Source organism: Chroicocephalus ridibundus, chromosome 2 (assembly GCF_963924245.1).
Source record: "Chroicocephalus ridibundus chromosome 2, bChrRid1.1, whole genome shotgun sequence".
Taxonomy (NCBI): Eukaryota; Metazoa; Chordata; class Aves; order Charadriiformes; family Laridae; genus Chroicocephalus; species Chroicocephalus ridibundus.
Window position 1 is genome coordinate 47,272,675 of NC_086285.1, and position 16,427 is coordinate 47,289,101.

The 16,427-nt window shown below is 44.1% G+C and overlaps 1 protein-coding gene across 1 annotated transcript in view; it reads right to left on the reverse strand.

Annotated features, from left to right (window-relative positions):
* PIK3R4 (phosphoinositide-3-kinase regulatory subunit 4) overlaps positions 1-6,548 on the reverse strand; it is a 28,128-nt gene extending 21,580 nt beyond the window's left edge. The window contains exons 1-5 of the mRNA XM_063325290.1: positions 6,430-6,548; positions 5,437-6,231; positions 3,952-4,085; positions 3,183-3,765; positions 768-902 (exon numbers count right to left, since the gene is read on the reverse strand). Of these exons, the coding sequence (XP_063181360.1) occupies positions 768-902; positions 3,183-3,765; positions 3,952-4,085; positions 5,437-6,166 (1,582 nt within the window). The 5' untranslated portion in view covers positions 6,167-6,231; positions 6,430-6,548. The remainder of the gene's footprint in view (positions 1-767; positions 903-3,182; positions 3,766-3,951; positions 4,086-5,436; positions 6,232-6,429) is intronic.
* Positions 6,549-16,427: the final 9,879 nt, after the last annotated feature.

Genomic DNA, 16,427 nt, shown 5'->3' on the forward strand with positions numbered 1-16,427 from the left:
TGTTTACCAATTATTATTAGCCACAGAGTGATCTATTTAGTCCAAAAGAGAAATGACAGTTCTTAACCACAAATTCTTCAAGACTTGCCCGGCATTGTTCCGGAAATCTATGCATCACTAAAAGGCACTGGCGTTGACACACAGGTCACATTATCATCACTCCTTCCCAAGGTAAAGAAAAAGAAAAGCCATCCTTAGGATTTTAACTCATACTCTGTGCTACAGTTACAACAGCACAGTATAATAGCCCAACAGCACCCATACATTCAGCATCTTCAGACAAACAGACAGACAAGAATTGCCAGGCATAGGAAGCAAAAAGGAAGAACGACTGAAAAATACAATACTATGACTATGCCAGAATGTGACAGGTTTTGTTTTTTACAGCTAACGCTGCCTGACACCTCAATGGAAGCGGTATTTGGAATACAGCCATGTTTTCGCAGCTGACTTGTTTACGGGACTGTGAGTGAAGCTGGATATGCAACCAGGCAGCCAGCATCACAGTCAAATATCTTGAGAACTTTTGGATAAAAAAAAGCGTGCTCATTTATATATTTTTTTTTGTCTTTCGCAATGTTCAGAACAGAGGCATCTATTTCTGCATGAAGCTGTAACACACACACTTTGATACTGGTTGAGGCAAAGCATTCTTCCCATTTAACAAAGGCAGGCTAAGCTTTTAAGAGATGAGGAAGATCAGAACTAAGAGTTTTGGCCCATGAATTGCTATTATAAGAAGGCAAGGTAAGTAGAACTGACATTACCTGTGTCATAGTTATCACTAGGGTGAGATGTTTCATCCATTTCTTCACCATTTGGTTCATTTTCCATATTCAGATTTTTCAGCTGTACTAACTCCAGAAATCTCAGAGCTGTTTCTGCCAACAATGCTATGTTTTCTGCAAAGGAAAACATTTTGGTTAAGAATTGTTCTACTTTGCCAATTTACATCAGTCTGATGATCCCCTGATGAGAGATTATAACCACTGGCAATACCAGTCATGATAGGCAAATGGGATTGAAATTACACAGCATGCTCTGGCCAGCTCACTTCTCTTGACACGGACCCCAGCAAAGCTTCCAAGTACATCAAATCATTTTGTCATGTAAACAAATTGAAAAACTGTAAGGATATCAAGTGTAGCAAGGACTAATTTCAGTCTTATAGAACTGGCCCTAAATGCCATCTAATCTCAGGCTAATGACTAAATAACTTGATAGACTTTAAAGGCCAATTAACCCGAACTAACTAACATGCCCACGTGGTAGACTGCAACAAAACAACAATGACAAACCACCACACCAGGATACGTATCCCGGGGAATAACGGCAGGGTTACCCTTGAGGGCTGGATTCCAGTTTTGGAACATTTGCCCCCATATCTATCCACGCGATTTGGCACTGTTCTGCACTGTTTGGAAGCTGCTGAAACAACTCAGGCTATATTATATGGGTCAGGCCACTGCTGGCACAGGAATAATCCTCTTGAGGCAGCAGTCCCACTTCAGCAGCCGTTCTGAGTGTCGCCCAAGACAACGGCAACGTGCCAATGGGGCCTGTCCACAGCCCAAATCAAATCCTGTAAGTCACCAGTCTGATCATTTCCCAAAAGTGTGCTATAGTAACACAAGTTAACTCGGGTATTAGACTACCTTTAAATATATATATTTATTTATTTGAAATTTAAATTGCTGTCTTAAAAGCTATTTGAGATTACGAAAACTTAATGAGATTCAAACATCTACAGTTCAAACAACCCTTTCAAGTTTCAGAGAATATTCTGGCCGTACTTAGTTTGAAAATAAAGTCAAACCACCAAACACAGAAAGAACCTCTGTATAAGCAGATGCAACTGGAGTCTAGGGGTACTGAGACCTGTAGCCTTTTTGCACTTGCAGAAAAGTAGATTGCATTTTATTTCTTTCATTTCAGCTTGTTGAACAAGTTCAGCTTTATACTGGTTCATTTAAAAATTAATTATTAATAGGCTACAATTTTACAAGACTTGTGGGATTTTTTTTCTAATCTACAAATAAAGGTGAGGCATGAAAAAATGGTTCTTTCATAAAGCCCGAAATATGGAAGATCAAGGTGACCAAAAGCAATTGATTCTATTAGTTAATTATACATTGTCTTCAATAATTAGTTTTATCAGCTTACTTAGTAAACAAAAGAAAAACATCACCCAGGACGTTTTCATATGAATTCTGCATTTATAACTTGAAAAAAAAAAAAAGAAAATGAAACAACACACTTAAAAATATGCTAATCATAGAAAATAAGGGTCCATGGTAAATAGCAAATACGGGCATGACTACAAAGCTTCTCTCTGAACAAGAGAGAACTCATATATCTGAATAACATATGAAGAAAACATCTGCTATGGTATAATCCAGTCTATTGCACAGTAAATAATGTAATTTCAGGCCCTGAATATCAAATTTCATTGTGTGGGAAAAATAACTGAAGCATAGCAACACACCAATGCTTTAAGTTAGTTTCACATCTATTCAGTTCAATCAGGCCACTCTAAGCAAACAATCCGAGCTAATGAGGTGTCAATTAAGATAAATTAATAAAAGCAGCAAAGGGTGGGCAAGCCCAGAAAGCCCCGTTCACATACTTAGGTGCACAAAGACCGCTTGGACAAGCGGTTTTCTTTGTTCCGCTCTTGCTTATCCAGGGAATAAAGCCAGGGCTGCTTCCCTGAGCCCGAGGCTCTGATCTCTGACCCCTTCCCTTAGCTGCGGGCAGACCTGCTGTGTGCTACGTCCAGGCCCTAGCCCAATGCACAAGGATGCACTCTGCAAGTTGCTTTTACAAGCGGAACTACAGAGAAGAATTAATGTTAATTTTTAAAAAAGTTAATTCATCTAGCAGAGAGCAAACACATTTTGTCAACTATTTAAGATGTAATTATTTACTTGGGGTACATACCTACACTGGGAACTCATCTGTTAGTATAAGTCAACTCACTAATTATTAAGTTGCTGCCGCCACCTGCATCAGTTAGCTTAAGTGAATACAGGTGTCTTCACCTGCAGTCATTTCTGAGACTTCTGGGGAGATTTACTGAAATAGAAACAGCAAGCTACATGATGATTTTGAGCAGAGGAGAAGACAGTTAAGGAAATACAGAAAAGCCCAAGATTTGGAGTTTTGACTGGATTTCCTCTTACCAGCATATGCAAGTCTGACGATGGTGGCTTCGTCCTGGGCCAAGTGCGCAATGCCTGGCAGAATGTACTCTGGGTAAATGTTAATATCATTACGTGGCACCTCTTTGACGAGAGCAAGAACTTTAGTTAGTGTCCTCACAGATTCTGCCCTCACCCTGGGCACAGAGTCGTTGCTGAAATGTAACAGATAAGGAGTAATACGATCCAGAAGAATCTCTACACTTAATCTTGGTGCTAAATGAAGAATCAGTTCCAAAGCGGCCAGTTTTGAATCACAGTATTTGAGAGTCTGTAAACAGGAAGTTATCACAGACACTAGAATAACCAGCCCATTCTCTTTTGTCTCTCCCTCGGCTTTCTCTGTGCGATCATGCCCACAGAGATTGTGAATGATGTTGTCCAGATCTTTACGTATGACCAATATACGCTCATCTGCCGATACAAACGTTTCCTTGGCAAACTGGGCCATGTAAGGCTGAAGGAAAGTGTAAAATATTTCAGGAAATGCATTGTTACGTTGCTGTTTCAAATAATCTTCAGCTGCTAAACGTTTATCTGGCTCGCGATGGACCATCTGAGTGACCTTGAGAAAGGCAGAAGTAGGAGGGAGCGGGAGAGAAAGATTAACGTTTTAGACATTTGTAATACAAAAAAACAACAAAAAAACCCAACAAACCAACCCAAACAATATGCAGTTTGCCACCAAAGTATGTGAAATAGACTGCAAGCAGACCACAAAAATAGTTCTAATGCTGTAGTCCATCCTTACCAGTTCTCTGATACTGCGGTCTTCAATTTTGTTCAGGACTTGATCAGGGGAAAAGAGGCCATTTCTGTAAGCCAAAAGCTGAGATAAGTCAAACAAGGGTACACCTTCTGTGAAGAGCTCTGCGATTACACAGCCTGGGGAACAAAAACAACAACAAAAGTCAAAGATGTCAGTGGATTATAAACAGATACTTTAACTTTGCTTTCTATACGCAGACAAGAACAAACACAGTGCAACTCTTAGCTTGATTAAAAATAAGGCAAATGAGCTGTCAAATTAACTTGCGGAAAGGAGACAGCATCTCAAGCTCCAAAAACTGGCTTTTACACTTGTTCCCTGAAATATCTCCCAGTATTTTATTTCAAACCTGCCAACAGCAGAGGAGTTTGCAATTAGGAAACATGAGGCAGTGACTTCAGCCACCTGCCAGCTGGAAAATACACCGCCAGAAAAGGAACCCACACCACTGTCATGTGGAAGAAGAGTGACACTAAGTCAGCATGGATGGGGCAGTAGGTCAAAACTAAGCAGCCCTTTTACAGAAGGTAAATAAATAATCTCTACTTTCACAGTGATGCTGGGACACAGCATATATTCACTCACACAAGCTCATAAGCACAGTGAGAAATAACGATTGCCAAGCACAGCCTCCCTTGCTGTGTACATGACACATTCCCTTCAGAGGTCCCACTCCTGCAGTTTGCTCCCAAGGGTCAGCATCTTGCTTTATCAGTGGAGTGCCCTGGAAGTCTGGCCTTAAGAGCAGCTTGTAAAATTAAGGAACCATTATCTTTAAATTCAGATCTTCAATCACTTTAAGAAAAAAAAAAAGAAAAAAAAAAAAGGCCAAACATGGCTTTCAAACTGCTCAAGACACAAGCCAAGCCCGAGACTCAAGACAGGCTCCCACGGACTCTACCAAGTAGTTGCAAGTGGGACTACGACAGGAGCTTACTTCGTTATCCAACTTCCTGCCTGTGGGGAAAACAAAATCAGAAGGGACTTATAAAGCTAATGTTGCCAAATTACCCTGAAAGATGGCTCAGTCCCCACGCAGCTGGAACTTGGGTGAACCACTGACTGATTCCTCCCTTTGGGTCCCATGAGGTATATGCTGTGTGTCACCTGAACCTCAGCCATGAGAAGATGATGGTCTGTGGCTTGCAGAACAATCTCTTTCCCAGGGCAGAGCTGAGCCATAACAGAACTGTTTGTGATTTCCCTCCTCAGATAACACGGTGATGCGCTTAAGTTATGTAGCTTACTGTATTGTGTCTGCACTTTTTCTGTTAATTAAAAGGTTTGGGGTTTGGTCTTATGCTTAAAACAAGCAAGATTTTCCACATGCTGTTCTCTAAGCCTACTGTAAAAACAAAAAAACAAAAAAAAAGGGAACAACAACAAAAAAAAAAACCAAATAAGATTTCTGCACCCCATCACGCAATCATAAACAACACACTGGTCTCTGCTGATGGCTCCAAGTACCTGCAGAAAAGATATCCATTGCACGTTTTAACTCCCCTCTTGTTCGCTGATTGCTATTTGCCAAGTCTACCAAAGGAGTCGAAGGGTCCCGCATGTTTTCCAACTCCGTAGCAAACATACTGCCATCGACAAAGCGCTCGGGAGCGATGTAACACGTTCTCCTGCGTGATGTGTCAAAGAAATAGTTGAAGTCAGCGGGATTGTCTTCAGGAAGATAAGTTGGTTTAAAACTGGCGAAGTCGGTTAGAAGAACCCAGTTCCAGCTGGTGACCATGATGTTCTCCGTTTTAATGTCCCCATGACGGACCCCAGATTTGTGCGCCTGGTCCACCGCGGTGAGGATCTGGAAAGCGATCCACCTTTTTTCAATGTTGTTCAGGAACGGCCTGGTACTAATCCGATCGTAAAGGTTGTCCCGCACGTACTGCCTGAAAAGCATGGCAGCCTTCTCGGAGAGGGTGGCCTTCTGGAAGGGGAGGCAGTTCTGGGCCGAGTGTAACCTTATCTTCAGCTCCTCCAGCTCCTGCTTGTAGCTGGTCAGGGGTAAGGTGGGATCCTGAATGGCGAACACCTTCACGACCACCAGCCCCTCCCGGTGCTTGGCCCGGGCGACCTTGAAAAAGCGGGTGCTCCCCAGGCTCTTGTCGTATTCGAAGTCGTGGATGTCGGAGAAGTAGCTGTCCACCGAGAGGATCTGCGAGGGGGCGATGCCAGCCAGCTGGTTCCCCATGGCGGCGGCGCCGCCTCCTCCCGCCCGCCGCCGCCACCGCCGCGACGGGGCTCTCCCGCCTCAGCCTGGGGAACACAAACAAACAACGCAAGGTGGGTTTCACACCGGCTGCGGCTTCGCCCCGCTCCCCCTGGGCCCAGCCCCGCGCAGCCCCCGGGCCCCGAGAGGGCCCCGCCGCCGCTCCCGCCCTTCCCCAGGCCCCGCCGCCGGGGCAGCGGGACAACGGGGCGCGGGCTGCCCCCTCTCCGCTCCGCAGCACTCACCGGCGCGGCCCGCCCGGCCCGAGGCAGAGCCGGGAACCACCGCCCTGCGAGCCCCGGCGGCGGGATGGAGGGAGGCGGGGAGTCAGGGCGGCGGAACCGGCACCATGAGGCGGGCGGGGGAAGGGGCGGCGCCCTGAGCTCACATCCTGCCCCGCCAGCCCGCCCCGGGACCGGCCGCCGGAGGGCCGAGAGGCCTAGGAGGTTGGCAGGCTGACCCCCGCAGCTTGTAAAGGAAAGCGTTTGGGGCTAATGTCGGTCTGCCCCGGTGACATAATTTCGGCTTTTAGTGTGATCTGGGCTGGTTAGCTTCTGGTGAACTTTTTTTAGCGGGGTATTTTCCCTGGAGGGGTTTCTTATCATAGAATCAGAATGGTTTAAGGTTGGAAGGGACCTTAAAGATCGACCAGTTCCAACCCCCTGCCATGGGCAGGGACACCTCCCACTAGACCAGGCTGCTCAAAGCCCCATCCAGCCTGGCCTTGGACACTTCCAGGGATGGGGCAGCCACAGCTTCTCTGGGCAACCTGTTCCAGTGCCTCACCACCCTCATAGTGAAAAATTTCTTCCTAATATCTAATCTAAATATACGCTTTTTCAGTTTAAAACTCTACTTTATCGCTGCACTCCCTGACAAAAGAACCCCTTCCCATCTGTCCTGCAGGCCCCCTCCAGGTACTAGAAGGCTGCTCTAAGGTCTCCCTGGAGCCTTCCCCAGGCTGAACACCCACAACTCTCAGCCTGTCTTCGTAGGAGACGTGCTCCATCCCTTTGATCATCCTTGTGGCCCTCCTCTGGACCCGCTCCAACAGGTCCATGTCCTTCTTCTGCTGAGGACTCCAGAGCTGGACGCAGTACTCCAGGTGGGGTCTCATGAGAGCAGAGTTGAGGGGGAGAATCACCTCCCTTGACGTGCTGGCCACACATCTTTTGATTCAGCCCGGGATGCAGTTGGCTTTCTGGGCTGCAAGTGCATATTGCTGGCTCATGGTGAGCTTTTCATCCACCAACACCCCCAAGTCCTTCTCCTCAGGGCTGCTCTCAATCCATTCTCCGCCCAGCGTGTATCTGTGCTGTCCTTGTTTTGTGCTTTGTAATGGGAAGAGGATATGATCGTAGCAGTAACAGTGATGTGTTTTAGTTATTTTTGCCTATTTGTTTAGCAATGTGAAGGAAGAGCTGAGGGGGGTACAGCATATCTACTTCTGTACGCCTGGTACTGACGCAGCACAAGCTGTGTGGATCAGATGGTGCGGGGAGGAGATGGGATATGTTGGTAGAAGGGGCCTCAGATGCATCAGGCAGAACCTTCTCTCAGCTGAGTAAACAGGGGAATAGCTGCCATGGTTCCTTCTCCTGATGCTTGGCATTAGACGCCTGTGGGGAGAAGGATTTTTTTAGATGACTTCACAACTAGGTCTGTCCTGGCAGGGTTTCATGTATCTTAAATATGAGAAAAAGGCTTTTCATAGCAAACTCAGTGAAACAAAAAGGGGGCCTTTATTATTGTTTGATCTGAAAGTGCTTGAAGAGCAAGGAGAAGCCCATGACAGAGTTTGCTCACTCTTCCCTTTGCTTTTTGCCTTTGCCATGTTGTTTCTTTGCTACCTGTAAGACATTACTAAAGAAGTGATGTTTGGGTCCCCTACACCACTGCCTGTATGACCAAAACTTACCCAAATAAATGATTTACCCCAGCCATCCATGAGGTTACTTAATCATGTTGTCTCCAAAGTGGTTCGGGTTGTGCCAGCGAGGGCTTGCTGCCCGCAGGACTCTCCCACCAGCAATCAACACCCGGAGGTTCAGCGTGTCCCAGGGAAGAAGTCTTAACCCAGGCCTAGGGTTATGGTTAGGACGAGGACTAGGGTGAGGAGAGTGAGAAGTAGGAAACTGATAGGCATTAGATCAGTGCCTTGGCACGGTTCCTTCTAGAGTTGTAGCTTGCTGTTGTGCCCTTTTTTTCCCCCTTGGGATGCCATGATCTGGACATAACTGTTCGACTCACAAGACTTTAGCTGGATGGCAGGCAGGGTATGCATCGAGTGCTGCCAAAGGGGATCTGGAAGAGAAGGAAAATGAGACAATTTTCTGCTCTGCTTGTGACTTGGGAGGCTGGCTTCATGCTGTAACACTGATGCTCTTGGCCCACACCATTTAGCTCCTGTCATAGCAGCTAGAAAAGAGAATGTGGAGTCGTGACTCCTGCACTGCCTTTTTGAGTTTGAAACAGACAGTAAGCTAATGTCACCTTGTTCTAATCACTCCTAATCCCCTAAAACTCCATCCCCTCCTTTTAGGGTGTGGAGAGAGCTGTGTGGGGAGAAAACTGAGTGTCTGCTGAAAATCTATGGCTAAGTTGGCCATCGATTGTCTTGTCAGTAAGCGGGTAATCAGAAAATCTCCATTGACTTGTCTGCAAAACAATTGTATAGGGGTTGCTCTCTCTAATAGAAAAAGTTAATGGATTTAAAGCAGAAATATTTTCTCAGGTGAATCAGATGGAGTGCAAGTTCAGAAGAAAGTATCTGAGACTGTTTAATAAGCATAAATCCCATGAAAGCTACTTTAATTATTGAACTAAATAATGATTAAATAACACACAGCTCTGTCTGTGTGTTCAGTGAGGAACAGAACCTGCAACTTAATTCCTGATCAAATTATTGAACTATGACTGCAGCCACAGCAGCCCCTAGTTAAGGTTTCAAAACTGTCAGGGTCTGGTCAGAAGAAGGCCAGCCCACCCTGGTGACGTGCTTCTCATGCCGTGAACAGGAAACATTGCTGCTAACAATGTAAGAGCCTACAATAACCCCCAAAACAGAGTGTGAGTTCTTATGTTTCCTCCATGACTGAGCACCCATCTCAGTTGTGAAGGGATGCCAGAGACCGCGTGGTCAGCCTTCAGGTTTGGATGGGGAGGAACATCTGTCAGCCCCCGCTGCTTAGCTGTGCTCTCCTCCCTTTGCTCATAGGAGGTAATATTCAGTTTTCAATAGAGGGTTGTCTTGGTTTGACCAACACAGGACTAATTTCTCTTCTAATATTTGTGAATACTGCACTTTTAGAAGACTCTAGTGTCTGAATTAATGAAAACATTTACTTTATAGCCAGCTAGGCTATCTGGGATTCAAGGTCTCAGTGTTTTTGAGCCTTGCCAGGTGCAGGGATGCAGAGAAGAAAGACCTGGGCACTTGACCCAAGCTGGCCAACAGGATTATTTCATACCATGAACGTCACATCCAATATAAAGTAGAAAGTTTGCTGCGTAGTCGCTCTCTCTCCCTTGGTGGTGGTAGTCCGGAGAACTCCTTGCCCCGGTGCCAGACCCCTGAGCCCTTCCCTTCCTCCCGTAGCCATAGCGCTCGCAGGGTCCGGCATTTGCTGTCCCTTGCTGGGAGTGCACAGCTTTCTGCTGATAGAATGGGCTAAGTATAATCCTTGTATATTTTATATTGGTATCGGGATCAATACTGGTTCTTTAGCATTATTGTTAATTATTTAGTCTTATCCTATTAATTCTATTTATATTTCAACCTTTGTGTTCCCTTGTTTTCCTGATTCCCCTTACCAGGTGGGGAGGGGTCATCAGGCGATAGAATAATTGTCTAAACAACAGTAAATTGTTACGGGTTTCTCAAACAATAACAAGGGTAGGGCTTTTTAATACTGAGGGCTTTTTGTAACTCCTGTAGGCAGACTTTGCTGCCAGCTAAGCTGTCTCCTAGCTGAGACCTATTGTCTGTGCACAAGGTCGTGCTGGGCTACAGTCACAGTTCAAGCCAGTTTTCAATCACTTGTCTTATGGTGAGAGCCCTCTGCAGTACTGCCAGGCACACAGCATGAGTGGGCAGAGGTGCCGAGGTAAAGAACGGTGGCATATTTTCAAGCACTGTAACTGGAGTTAATTCTAGTTATGCTAAACTGGCCACAACAAACGAAGAGGATGCATTTGGGGCTTGTGTGTATGCTCTTCTCCTATCATTCCTCCCATTCCTAAATTATACACTATTTGGCTGCTCCTCCAAATTGAAAACTAATAGAAGGGAAAAACCTGTAATTTCATTGTTGCATCTTTGGTACACATTTATTCAGATGTATGCATAAGGTAAAAAGAGGGACTTAGCGGTGGCTGTTGACCATGTTGAAGTTAATGGAAACGAAATAAGCTGCCAAATACATTGCCATCGTTTTTCCCTCTTGCCCAAATCTGACTTCCTTCTAAAGCAAACATCCATGGGTACCTATGCAAACTGTTTTGCCTTTCATCATGTCTTGAAAATGACAGTACTCTGCTGCTTCTACAGAGCGGAGCTTAGGTACAGAAAAGCAAAATCATTATGTTACCAGTAATCTCATCTAAATCATGGATGAGGATTGGAAATATCCTAGAAACTCATTGTGCTCAGTGCTGTCTCCTATGGACCTCCTGCCCCAGTACCAAGAGTTTACCCCACATGTAGAAATGAGTGGGAAGAGGTCAACATGCACACTCTTTAAAAATAGCAGGTTGTCTGTAACAGTGGGAAGAATTATGTCTGTGAACCACAAAAAGTGCTAGTGCAAGATCAGGCAATGAAGGAAAAGATACTGAAAACAGTGGGGCTCTTTCTTGGCAAGCTTACCATCTTCATTGTAGTGGAGCATAGAACTGACCAAGAATGCCTAATGCAATGCCTGTTAGCCTACTCTCCTATAGATAAAAGGCTCAAATTAATCACACTCAGCTAGATTGTTTGTGTTTTGGGGTGATTGCGTATGTGTCCCTTCCAATTCTTTAACCTAGTAGCTGATTTCTGCCAAAGCTGAGAGAGATGCAGTTTCTAAAAATCAAATTTCTTAAAATGGGGGAGGAAGACAAAAAAACCCTCTGTAGGTGTCCTGGCTGGGCACCTGCACGGACTTCTCAGGTTTTTGCTGACAGAGAATCCCCAGGGCAGACGGATCTTTTCCATGTCTGAGCTGTGGGAAGAACTTCAAGGAAGCATGAGCTCTTGTTGGACACCAGAGTTGATCGACCAGGAGAGACGACTCTGTAGGAAACCCCATTTCACTAATTCTAGGGCTTATGGAGGTATTCATGTTGTCTGAAACCAAAACTGCTTTGAAAGAAAAAAATAAATCTAACAAATCTCCACTCTAAAGCATCTTCGAATGCTTCAAAGCTTTTGAAACTCAAATCCGTATGCTTTACTGAAAAAGGCTTGGGAGGTTTACATTCAAATGATTCCTTATGTACAGTGTTTTGGATAATTTTTTGCTTTAAAAAAGTTCATTAATATATCAGTTGACTTTATCTGAATAGCGCTTTTTTCATTACTAATTTGTAAAGGGATTCAAGATTTGTGCATCTCACCCTGGATTAGTATGTGTAAACATTTTAAAACCTTCTGCAGCACCATTCAGCTCTATTAAAGCTTCGGACTGTCTATCCTGCTGATTTAGCATGGCTTCACTGCATGCGATATGGCAGTGATCCCAGGGACCTAAACGGGTGAGAGAAATGGTTTATAGAATACTTTCTTTAAAAGAACCTAAACTAGGAGAACTGCCTGAAGTTTAGTCTCCGGACTGACATACTGACAGATTTGTTCCTTAGTCGTGTGCTAATTATTTTGGAATGAGAATCACTTGTTCCTGGGTGCTCCTACCAAAGCAGCGTGTACAAAATTAATTTCACAAAACTCACCAAGAAACTATATGGAAGAGGAAAGTGATTTTTTTTTTTAAACAAAGTTGATTTCAGTCACTAACACGTTGTGTTACAGATGCCTCTCCCACACCTTTGGGTTTGCACTCCTACACCACGTACTCGGAAGCATCAAGATGTGTGTGATACTTTCATAAACACTTTTCTGTTAATGTTTCATTCAGGCCAAGTTTAGTATTTCTGATATAAAACTCCACAAGCCACATAATAAGTTAAATTGTACTAGCATACATTCCCACTGTTAGGTTGTACTACTGCAATTTTCTTCTGCATCTGCAGCTACTTTTAACTTTAGGGATTAAAAAAAGAAAGCAGGAAATTGTAAAACCAAGCTTTATTATACCCTAAACACACTTGTAAGCTGTTGATAGTGCTTACCAACCACCTCCTTGCAGCAAGAGTAGAGCAGGAAGAATGTTTTGCTTTTTGTTTTACAGAAATACGGAAATTCACAGGGAGAAATTTCAGCCGGTTTTGAACTTCAAGTGAAAGTTTGGTAACTCTTTAACCTCAAGGACTAACCTATGTAATTTTCCCCCCTTCCTACATTTAATTCCTCTGCATGAGAATGAGAAATGCCTCTTCTGTAGTAGCCACAAGTCAGGTAATGGCCATTTTTTCGTGGCCTGTCAGCTCCAACACCAGCCAAACACCTCATACTCTTTATTTTACTTTATTTTATTTTAAAGACTATGACTATTTAGTTTTCCTTAGAATTCCTGGGTACAAAACCAAACCGGTGCTCTCAGGCAACGCCTCTCTGAAGACGTATTTAGTGGGTCCTTCGATAAAAACCCCAGCCCCCTGCTAAATGAGCTGATCTTAGTAAGATGTGATGCAGGTTCAGCCACCGCGGGGTGGCAGCACTCCCATTATGTTGTAAAACGCATGTGCTTAACAAACTATCCTTTGGTGGCATCTTCAAGGCGGAAGACAGCGCCGAACTGGGGTTGAACATAAAATTTCCAAGCAAAGAACAGCAAGCAGGTCCTGGTTGCTGTGAAATCTGGATCAAATTAAAAGTGGTTCTTCCCTTGCAAGGGAGATGATGATAAGGGCGTGAGCTCTTTGAGGAGAGGTGCAGTTCGGAGAAAGCCTACCAAGTTGACTCGGTTGTTAAGCAGAGTCAGCTTGCCTGGCGCATGGCTGGCAGAAGAATTGGAATGGCAACATCTGGGGAGGTGATGCAGGGCAGGGAACATCTGGTTGGCCAGCGGTGTTAGTTATGGGAATGTTAGGGAAGAGGGCAGAGAAATAGTTAACGGCCAATCCCATAAGTGAATATGACAGTTGCCCTGAAGACCCATGTGTGAGAGCAACCACTTTGACACAGGGTTTGTCCACATGAAAAAAGAGCGAGAACAGTATTGCTGCTCTTCATGATCTCCTCACGTGGACATACAGTATGAAAACTGGTTGCATCTTGTTCTCTCAATAACAGCTTCCTGGCAGAGTCAGCAGCAGTAATGTTTGTACTGTGCTATCACACAGTGTCCTTTCTCCTCCACTCTTACCCTTCCTCACCCAAACACTAAATATCAGGGAAATCCACTCCTAGAGTCTTCTGTCTCACTGGAGCCAGTGATTATGTTTAGCCCTAAATTCCAGTCTGAATACAACATCTAGTATTGTCCAAGATTTTGGCCATTCAAATTTGAGAGGAAAACGGTTGATTCAGGCCCATCTTTAGTGAATGATGTATTATCAGATGCCTGGGATTGTTAGACATGTCAGATACATAATTACATACATCAGTGCAATATTAGGTTGTTAGTCATTCTTGCTTTATGGCAAAATACAAGGCAATTTCTGGTTTTGATTAGCATCTCCTGCTCTCAGTAAACACATTGTTGGCTTTTTTTTTTTAAATAGAAATGTGCACGCATCTTCACCTTCCACACAGTCTAGTTACGCAGCCTGCTTTAATGTGTGCTGCAACTAATAAATGAGCAGCTGCCATGGCTACTGTAGCCATACAAATACAAAGAAAAGCTCTTCAGCTTTTAAGGAGTGGCTGGAGGCAGGTAATTAACCACGGTTTCACTCCTTACACACAAAGCCCGTGGAAAGAAATGCACGGGGCTTCCCTGTGGGTTTTTGCTTTTATGAGCACGTACTTCAAGGATTGCAACATCGCTGCCATTTCTGGGTACAGCAAGAGAGTAAGAAAGAGCGAGGCCGAGTGCTACAATGCTCGACAGAATCCTCTCTAGCAAATCCAGTTATAATTAAGCTGGCGATAATAAAAGGGTCTTAAAAATAATAGCAGATTCATCTCTGGAGAACTTCTTTCTCGTGCTTTCCTTCCCCCATTTTCAGGCTTCTCTCCTTTGCTCTGTTCTCTCTATTGCTTCAAGAAAAGCATCTCTAATGCATCCAGGAGTGGGAGGGTGTTCACCAAAAGATTTTGCAACATTTCTGAGCTCTTGGCTTTTTTCATATTGATGCATTGTCATTTATGCACCTTAATATGCCAGTCCTATATTTTTAAAGAATGCCTGATATTATAGAGCTATTAAAAAAATCACTTATTTAACATGCAGGGTAAATGACAGTCTCCTATGTAGCAGATTATTATTTGTCTGTCAGCTCACAGTAAGAGGTCTGATTTCTGCCCACCGATTTCACTGGGAAGTCCTCAGTTGCCTATAATGAGAGTAAAATTGGGTTCAAGAGTGTTAAATTATATCTTCTCCAGCATAGAAGAGCATACCCAGCCTTTCAGCCGTATCACTCTATTTGCAAACACCAGTGAAATTCTTTTCTGGTCTCACTGAGCCATGAAAACATGATAGTCTCTTAGAGCTATAGATTGGATTTCAGGACAGAAATTGCTGCTACCAGCTAGTTTGAATTCTTGTTGAGAGGGGCAAAAAATCAGCCAGGAACTAGCTGCACGTCCTGGTTGAGTTGTAGGACAAGAATTGCAGCCTCTTCGTCTCAATAACAAAAAAAAAAAAAAAATTACCAGGAAAGCTGCTGGTATTGGTTTGCTGGAGGATATTTTCTCTCTATCTCTCTCTCATGTCCCATTCAGAGCTTACTGTTCCTTACTTCACTTGTCTATGAAATTCAAACCATTAGTGGTTGCTCTGTGAAGGACAACAATAATTTTAAGTTGCTATAAAATTAATCTGAAGCTGAAGTTGCATTTTCATTCATACTTTTGCTGTTCGTCTAGTATATTTTAACGTGTCTGGGGCTTTGGGCCAAGCATTGGTATAAATCAGAATAAATACTTGGCTGGCTTACTTGGGTATCTTCCTTCAGCAATCTGTTTCTAGCTGATGGTTTGGCCTTCTTTGCAGCTGGGATACCTGTTCCTTTTCCTGCCAGATTTTTTTTTTTGTTGTCTTTTTTTGGTGTTTTCTTTTACATCTTCTGTCTAAAGCAAAACAAAGTGTCTTGGTTCAGCAGTCTAACATCTTCGCGATTCCTCAACACTCTTTCCAGTGAGGAGTTTTAAGCTTCTTTGACTTCTGCTCCCACAATCCACCTGTTTAAAAAAAAAAACAAACCTGCTTATTACCAACCATATGTAGTTCTCTATAATTTATTTTCTGAGACAACAAATAAGAGTGTGGGGATAACTGCTGGCATTGACTCCCATTGCTGTTTGTGCCCAGCCTGCCTACCTGTTGACACCAGTAAGGCTGCTAATGTAAGGTTTGCAAGCCTCCACAAGGAAGTACCCACAGCTCCTTCTCATAGAGGCCTTTCTTTTAAAAATCCCAGTGGGTTACAGTTCATCTCTGTTCTCTCCCCACACCCCTCCTGATTCCCCAGCTGTGTTTTCTGTGGCCTCACTCCTAAGGCATATTTGAGCCTTGCATAATGCCTAATTGGAGAGGAGGGAAATAGCGATGACAACCAGCTCCCTCAGCCGGCTGGGGAACTGAGTGCTCAACTTAAGAGAGGGAATCAGCTTTTGTCCTTAGTCTCCACCAGCCCCTTCTACACCAGCATTGACTGGTCTCCACCAGCCCCTTCTACACCAGCATCGACTGCAGGAGACAGCTCAGTAACTGGTGAGAAACGGCAGCTGACTTGGAGTGATGGGATGCCTCCAGAGAGGTTCAATTCTAGATGTCCTCTGGGCTTCTACAGTCTTAAAAAGGCCAAGTGGGATGTTTTGTTGTCCTTCTATTGCTTTTAACTGATTTACATCTCTTTTAAACTTGGAGACAGCATTCGGGTAGGAAGTATAGTGAAATAGTCCTCAGCATCTTTGAAAAATAATACTTTGAAGAGCAGCAGAGAGCAACCTAGAGAGAAGATATTTCCCATGGGA